This window comes from Mauremys mutica, chromosome 9, assembly GCF_020497125.1.
Source record: "Mauremys mutica isolate MM-2020 ecotype Southern chromosome 9, ASM2049712v1, whole genome shotgun sequence".
Taxonomy (NCBI): domain Eukaryota; kingdom Metazoa; phylum Chordata; order Testudines; family Geoemydidae; genus Mauremys; species Mauremys mutica.
Genome location: NC_059080.1, coordinates 97768171 through 97776659, shown reverse-complemented (window position 1 = coordinate 97776659; position 8489 = coordinate 97768171). Strand labels below are relative to the sequence as shown.

Here is an 8489-nt window from a genome sequence, read left to right as displayed (position 1 = left end):
AGATGCAGGGCTGGAGCGGTCGGCAGGGGATGGGTTTCAAGTAACTCAGAAGTGGGGGATGCTCAGGCTGAAAGGGACAGAAATGGAGAAATGTAGGGGGGGTCGTGGCGTATCAGCCGGTGCGACAATCCGGCTGTCGGTGCTGGGCAGCCGGCAGCCTCCTGGTTGGTGCTGGGGAGGGGAAGGGGTCGACATCTGGCAGTGAGGCAGGAACGGATGAAGTGGGGCTTTGCTTTGTTTCCGTGTATTGTGGACAGATGGAGCCAATCTAGCAGGGCTGGGGCCGGCTGCACTGCGGCTTGGGGGCTCCTCGCAGGCGTGTGCGCTCACAGCAGAGGGCCCACGCGCGGGTGGCTGTCAGTGGGATCGGCCACAGTGGAGATAAGAGGACACTGTGTTGAGCCCTGTGGCTTGGGGAAGGGGAGAGCTGAGCCCAGCCATGGGTGTGGGCACGGGCCCCCATCAGCCGCTCCGGAGGTGTTGGGGGGCCGCGGCTGCTCTCCTGATCCTGCTGCTGCTGACGGGTTACCAGACTTTGCAAGGAGCTGGCTGGAATCACGGGGTGAGTGAAGAACTTCTGAGATTCTGAACTCAGCGGCTTTGTGTAGCTGTTCCCCTCGCTCGGGGGCGGGGGGAGCTGGGCTGTAGCGTATGGTGGGGTGCAGGAGAGGGAACAGAATCAGGGAGGCAAAGTTAGGGGTTAGCAGGGAATCCTGCCAGGAACCTGGGAGTTTGGCTCCCTTACCCAGAGTGCTGCAGACAGGCTGCTAGAACCAGGCACGGAGCTGCCTCTGCCGCCTCCAGCTGAAATCATGGCGGGGTGCTCTGGCCAGTGAAAGGGGCTTCTGGCTTCCCAGCCCATGTCCCTCCGAGCCCCTCACCTCTCCCCACTTCCTTGGCTGCCCCATTGGCTGGCATCGCCCAGAGCTGGGAAAAGAGCAAAAAATTACCCCAGAGGCATTTTCTCCACACAGCAGAGCCTGCAGCCCAGCACCTGCCCTGGTTCTGGGGCTGGGGCAGGGAGAGGGGATCTCAGCTTTCTGAGCCATATTTCAATGGGCCTGGGGCTGGGGGAAGGGCAGCTGCAGAGTGAAATCAGCGCCATCCCATGGGGAAGAGGGGACCCTCTCTCTGCCCACTGCGTCCTTGAATGGAGCTGGAGCATAAACCCCCAGTGCTGCTCCCTGTGTCAGGGGGGTAAAACCAAGCAGATCACAGCTGATAGCTTTCATGGGGGGGTTAGCTAAGCTTGGTAGGCAGAGTGACCTGGGGTCACTGGCCACAGTGCACGCTGGGATCTGTAGTCTCCCCTGGAGCAGCCTGGCAGAACTCCCTGGTCTGAATTTGGCTGCAAACCCCCCCTCTCCCTGTTCCCATACTCTTTGCTAACCTGCAGCTGCCATTGGTTGGTGGATACTGCCCAGTGCAACACCCCAGAGGAAGATGCTTCCCAAGTGCTGCCCATGGTGACAACTGAGGCCCATGTTGGGCTGCTGAGATGCACTGCAGGGACAGCTCAGGAGTCCCGGGGCCTGTTGGAAAGGAGGTGGTCCCTGGGTGTCCCCAGAGGCAGCTGCCCGGGGAAGCCTCTAGCACCGGTGCTGTTTGGATGGAAACCTTCTGCCCCTTTGTGCTGAATAGTCAGAGCTGGGAGCTGCCCGAAACCTGGTGTGGTCTGGGTGGGGTCTCTGGCATTAATGGGAGCAGAGGGTGCAACACCAGGCTGGCTGGGTGGGAGGCAGGGTGTGGGGAAGCCTGGCTGAGATCCTGCCCAGCTGCTCCTCTTGCTTCATGTGGGGGGGGCCTGTCTTATTTTCCTGCAGGAGGGAGCAACAGCCCCCCAAAAGTTGGATCCTGGTTTCACGGTCGCACAAGGAGGTCACATGGGCATGGGCAGGAGGAGGCGCTATGCCGTCAGCCCGCTGGGTTATAAGTGGGACCATGTTAATCTGACCTATAAGTGAGTGTACCAGGGAGGACAGGGGTGCATCAGCCTGTCCTGCAGCCCCCGCAGCCATTCCCATATGGGGCTCCCTATACGGAACTCAGCTGAGCCCTCTTTAGCCTGGCCCACAGCCCCCATCCCTTGCTGTTAGCCCAGTTCTTGGATGTCCCTGTTTGCACCGTTTGGCTTTGAGAGGCCTCAGAAGGTGACCTGGCTCCACAGCGGAGCCTGCCCCTGGCTCCCGGGGCCTCTGCACCATGGCGTGTCTCTGGCGAGAGGTGACTCCCTGACACCAGCATTTGCTAGCAGGAGCTAACTGCTTCCTTCAGGGCGGTAACAGCCACGTGGCTGCCAGGCGCCCAGAGATCTCTGCCAGATGCGCCGATGCTCTCACTGCACAGGAAATGGGGCCCTGACTCTGCTCAGAACCTGCTCCCCTTGGGCTATGGGTGGCAGGGAGCAGGGGCTGCCTCTTTGAGCAGTGCCTCTGCCTGCTTGGGGGGTTCAACCAACCCAAATAACCCCCCACCACTCCTGCTGCGGGGCTATATGACCCCCTGGGGACGTCCCTGCCATGTAGGCACCCAGGGTACAGAAGGAAGAGGACCCTGGCACCCTGCTGCTGCACTTGCCCTAATGCAGTGTCTTTCCATGCTGTGCAGACAGGACTCTTCCACCTAGCTAGATGCACTGGGGAAGGAGCAGGGCTGGGAGCTGGCCTCAGCTCTCAAGAAGTGGTTTGTGGTATGAAGGCGTTTGAGAATTGTTAATGTAGACAACGCTTCTGCCCCACCCTGCACAGCGCCCCCTACTGGGAGCGGCTGGGGACCCTCCACACAGACGGTGCTCCTGCCCCACCCTGCACAGTGCTCCTGCCCCACCCTGCACAGAGCCCCCTACTGGGAGAGACTGGGACCCCCCCCCACACACACAGACAGTGCTCCTGGCCAACCCTGCACAGCGCCCCCTACTGGGAGCGGCTGGGACCCCCTCCACCACAGCCAGTGCTCCTGCCCTGCTCCCTACAGCGCCCCCTGGTGGGAGAGGCTGGGGCTGGAGTAGCTGAGCGCATCCTGCACTCCTGCCCCTTCCCTACAGCAGTAGAGGCTGGAGGAGCAGCTGGTGCCCATGGGTCACCCTCCCCTCCTCCTGCTGCAGGATCGTGCAGTTCCCCAGCACGCTGAACAAAGGTGACACAGAGAGAGCCATTGCCGCTGCCTTCCGCATGTGGAGCGACGTCTCGCCCCTCAGCTTCCGGCGCCTGCTCCCTGACCAGCCGGCTGACATCACCATAGGTAGAAATGAGGGGGTGGGGCTGGGACTGCCATTGGCACAGCACCCCTGTCTCCCTCACTGGTGCTCTCCCCGCCTCTTCTCAGCCCTCTGATCTCCTCTCCCCGCTGCCTTCCTCCCTCCCGTTGGTGCAGATGGCTCTGGGGTTGCCTCTGGGTGCTGCAGACCCAAGCTGCAGGGGAGCCATCTCAAGGGCTTTGAGACCATGTGCCACCCCCATTCACTCCTTCCCTGCTGCCAGACCCTGCCCCAGCAGAGCATCCATGCAAGCCCACAGGCCCTCCCCGGTACACACCTGGCACCGAAGAGGGGCTGTCACAGGCAGACTTAGCAGATCCAGTCACACCTCCCCCTCTCCAGCAAATTCCAGAGCTGGGGTTCCTGCTCCCAGCCACCAGCAGACTCACTCCCTGACCTTTGATACCTTTGCTCTGGGATTCACACGGCCCTCTGCTTCCGGGACGTCTTTCTGGTTGTTCTTGGGCAGGCTTCTACAGCTTTAACCACTCTGACTGCTGGTTCTCCCCGCAACACCCCTGCTTCGATGGGCTGAACGGGGAGCTGGCCCACGCTTTCCTGCCGCCCTGGGGCGAGATCCATTTTGATAACCATGAGTTCTGGATCCTGGGCCGCTCGCACTTCAGCTGGAAACAAGGTAGGAGGGAGCACTTGGCGGCCAGAGGTCTGCCTGGGTTAGCAGGGCAGGCGTCTCTCCTGTCCTGAGATCCCTCACAAACAGCCTTGGGTTGGCTAGCACCTCTGTGAGGTTCATTATCCCCTTCACCAAAGCACCAGCTCCACCCTGACCTGCGCCGCACGGCTAGGCCGGATCTCCTAATCCCCAGCCCTTTCTCCAGGGAGAGCTCTCACCCCCGACACCATCAACCCCCAGTCTGGTCACTCCTCTCCTCCTCCATCAGCCCTTTCCCGGGGGAGTCAATTCAGTGATGGGAGCGGTCAGCTACCGGCTCTCAGTGCTTTGTCACAACCAGGCTTAGCCTGCCCACCCCCTACAGCTCCCTGTGCCACAGCAGGGCCCTGGAGGCAGAGGGACGGGGGAAATGCACATACTACAGCCAGCAGGGGCGCCTTGTTCTGCTGCTATAGAACCGGATGCCTTCCCAGTTCTGCCCAGGGGTGCAGGGCACGCCCTGACCACTAGCTCATGGCAGCTCCAGCGCAGGGGGAGAGATTCCAGCTCGTCCGGGCTCCTCCCAGCTCCCCTCAGGGGGAGATGACTTGCGGCCAAGGCCAGCTTGGAGCAGCTCCAGCCTATGATTCTCCCAAGGGTCCTGGTTCAAGTCCCAGCTGCCAGGGCCGGCGCTTCCATTTTTGCCGTCCAAGCAACAAAAAAAAAAAAAGGCCGCTCGGACTGTGCCGCCCGAAGATTGGCCGGAATGCTGCCCCTTAGCATGTGCCGACCCAGGCACGTGTTTTCTCCACTGGTGCCTGGAGCCGGCCCTGCCAGCTGCATGAGCTTGTGCTCCAGGGTGGCTTCTTCCAGGGCCCCTAGACTAGTAGAGGTTGTGGCTGGGAATTGTTCACCCCCCATGAGGCCCCTCTGCTGTGGGTTCTGCATGGATCTGCTGTCTCCCCCTCCCAGTGGGTTTGCCAGGCGGCTTGGGTTGAGGTGCCGTCCATCTGCAGGTGACACAGGGGCCTTGCCTCTCTCATCGCCCCAGAAAGCTGCAGTGTCTCTTTGGGCCCAGCCAAGCCAGTAAGCTGGTGAAGAGCGAGCTGGCTGCAGCTCAGACAACGTAGGTGAAAGGTGGGAGCATGGAGGCAATGGCAGGAGGAGCCTTCCCTGTGGCGGCAGCCTCTGGCCAGTGGGGCTGCACACTTGGGGGGCCTGTGGATGCCCCACTGTTCCTTGAGTCCTGGCAAGGGGACATAAGTGGCTCTGCACCTGCTTTTGGCACCTGGGTGTCATTTCCTCCTGGGTGGTGGGTGCTCTCCCACAACCCTGTCCTTCCTCAGCTCGGAGCACGCTGTGCATGGGGAGTGCGCACACGGCAGCGGCTCGGTCCTTGCAGACAATGGCTGAAGGGTGCTGCTGCTGCCCATGATGTCCAACCCTGCCTCTTTTTCCATGCCCCCACAGCTGATCTCTTCTCCCTGGCAGGGTGTTCCCCGGGGGGAACTCCTGTTGTACTTAAAGTACTGCACAGGCTCTTTGCGGGGGAATAAGGGAAGGCGCCACATTTATTGGTAATACATGTACCAATCCACACTGTATCATATGCATATGTTATATTACACACACACACACACACGTGTCTTGTTGTTGTTACCAACTAGTTGTTCCCCTTGACTTCACTGGCCAGGTGAGTTAAATGGGGGAGGGGTGGAGCCGGGCTTCTGCCGATCCGGATCGATGCTCCTATGTTGTTGACAAGACGAGACCCGGGGTCCTGTGCAAGACACCTCACATTTATAGCAGCTTCCCTCTCATGCAAATCTATAGCAGATTCAAAATCTGTGTCTGTGTTCATTGGTCCTTTGTGCTGCTTCTTTCTGGGTGTTGTCCCAGTGCTGTTCAAAGAGGGTGTTTTCAAAAGAAGGTGCTTGCTTGTAACCCCCAAGGCCGTCAATATGTCTGCTCTCCTTTATATTCCCTGCCATTGGGTTGGGTTAGGACTGGGGCTGTGTGCGGGGGTGGTGGGGAGCTGCAGCGGTGGCTCTTCCAGGATGCTTGTAGTTGGGTAGCAGAGAGGAGTCAGGCTGGGCTTGCTCAGGAGTCTGCTCCAAGAGCCCCCTCCCTGCTCCGAGGTGGCTGGGAGCTGCCAGGGCTGGCGTTCCAGCATGTCTGCGTGGCCCTGCTCCCTTGGGGTGCTCTGTGCTTGCAGGGGTCTGGCTGAATGACCTGGTCCAGGTGGCAGCTCACGAGATCGGCCATGCCCTGGGCCTGTGGCATTCGCGGGACGTCCGCGCGCTCATGCACCCAAACGCCACCTACAGCAGGACGTGGCGCATCAGCCAGGATGACGTCTGGGCTGTTCAGCGACTGTACGGTAAGGGGGTGCCAGGAAGTGCCAGCACTGAAGCGTGCCCAGCACCTAGTCGCCATCTGGCCCCAGAAGAGGGGACTGTCCCCCCGAGGACTCCCTCTCCTGAGTCACTGTCCTGCACTGAGACATCGGCCCAGCCGCATCCAGCCAGCAGCCCAGAACGTAGAGCTGCCTCGGGGTCACCTTGGCTAGCGTAGCCTATGGATGCCATAGCAATCGTTATGGGGGCGGGGTCACTGGGAGGAAAATGAGCAAAGGGCAGTCCAGGCCAAAGGGTGTGATAAGGTGTGTGACAGGCAGCAGGGAGGCGACTGGGTGGGGATAGGATGGGAGCGCCCAGCCCTCAATCGGGGGTTGCACTGGCTGGGACTCTTCCATCCCAAATTCCTTGGCTGCTTCTGTACCAAAGGTCAATCCCCTGTGTGGCTGGGTGGTGGTTTTACTGCAACACTCAGCTCATCTCGGGGCCCGGCCCTGCGTGCTGTCCCTGCAGGCTGCGTGGATGAGAAGCGGCAGTGTGAGCCTTGGGCCCGGCTGGGATTCTGCATGCGCCGGCGCGCCTTCATGAAGAGGCACTGCCCCAAAATCTGCAACGCCTGCTTTGGTGAGAAACCCCCACCCTGCTGCTAACTGGTGCTATGAGCTATAGAAACGAGCTGCCCACAGGTCCACCAGCCCTGCCCAGCCCCCGGCAAAGCAAATGCCACCTAGCACCTCCCATGCCCCTCAATCTCCATCAGGCCTCTGCAGTATGAGGAGGGGTCTGGGGGAGCTGCGAGGTCCCTCAGCTGTTGGCGTCACTGCTCTTTGTCTCTCTTTCAGAGCCACCTGCTGTCTCCTCCCCCCCCTTTGTGCGGCCCCCCCACATTCACACCAAGTACATCTCTGAAGGGAGAGTCCTAACCTTCCGCTGTGGGCTGAACTCCTCCAGGCCACAGCTGCAAGTCAGGTGAGCCACTACTACCCCCTGCAGCCGGGGGCCCTTCTTGGGTGCAGAGCATTCACTCTCCCCGCAGTAGCCACCAGACCTGCCCCAGGTCTCCCTAGCCCCATAGGGCTGATCTCTGCTGTAACCTCCTTGCCTGGAAGCTGATGTCTTCTGAGGGGGAAGGTCTCTCCCAGTGCAGCTCGCTCTCCTGGAGCTGGTGTCTGTGCAGATGCTGCCAACTCTGGAGGGCAGGAAGGAGGGAGGCTACTGCATTGGAAAGGCAGAGCAGATGGGGTTCAGTGGCTGCTGAGCCTTGAACACCCCTCCATTAAGGAGCAACCAGGGGCCTTGATTCTGACCATGCCTGAATGAAACAAACCTCTCCACCGTGTTCTGTGTATAAAGTCCCTGTCCCTGACTAGCGGGCACAGCGGAGAGATGGAGGGAAGGGAAAAATGGCCTGATCTCGGCTGTGGCTGGGAGTGATCTGGGCAGAAGGCAGGAGGCGGTTAGCATACCAGGAGCTGTAGGAAAGGCGTTAGCACTCGTGGGGTGATGCTGAGTGATGGGTCCGAGGAGGCTGGTGCTAGCTGAGAGCAGCTACCTTGGACTTACTGTACTGTCCCTCTTTCTCTTGCAGCTGGTACAAAGATGGGGAGCGCCTTTCACGCTCTGTTCCCGGCTTTGAGTTGCTGCCGCGCCAGGAGCTGCGCGTTCGTGCCACCGAGTTCAGCGAAGGGCAGTACACATGCTTGATCCGCCATGCCAGCAGGATCCTCTGGGCCAATTCTTGGCAGATAAAGCTCAAGGCCAGGAGCCCTTCCTCCCACAAGCAACCAGGGCTCCGAAGGGACATGCAGGGAAATGCACGTGCCTGATTCATAGGGCAAGGGATGCACGTACAATTGTGAGCATGTGCCTCAGAGCCCCAGGGCTCTGTGTGGGGACAGTATCATCCCTGTTCTTCACAGCAGTCTCATTGCTCGGGTGTCTCATCACTCATCATATCCTGGCCCATCTCCTCTGCTTCCTCCTCATCCTGGTCACTTAAACCAGGGCTGGCCAAATAGCAGAGAGTTCAATGCCAGGACCCTGCTCCTTTCATTGACCCACTTCCAGTGCTGGCAGGAGCTATTCCCAGACTAGGGCAGCGATCTCCTGCTGGGAGGAGGTGAGGGTGAGATTATCTGCCTGCTTCCCCAGGTCCTCTGCTTGCTTTCATTGGTGTCTGTGAGCATGCCCACTTCCCCCTCCTATGCACCTCAACCCTGTGCTTATACCCTGCTGTAGCTCTGTCAAACCAGGAGCTGAATAA

General features: G+C 60.1%; 1 protein-coding gene across 1 annotated transcript; it reads left to right on the top strand.

Moving 5' to 3' along the window:
* The first annotated feature begins 1842 nt into the window (after positions 1-1842).
* Positions 1843-8489, top strand: LOC123377870 (matrix metalloproteinase-23-like). Its single transcript, XM_045031200.1, has 7 exons — positions 1843-1960; positions 3104-3240; positions 3726-3893; positions 6085-6249; positions 6740-6850; positions 7069-7195; positions 7815-8489. Exons 1-7 carry the CDS (start codon positions 1884-1886, stop codon positions 8050-8052), a joined length of 1023 nt encoding a protein of 340 aa, XP_044887135.1. The 5' UTR covers positions 1843-1883; the 3' UTR covers positions 8053-8489.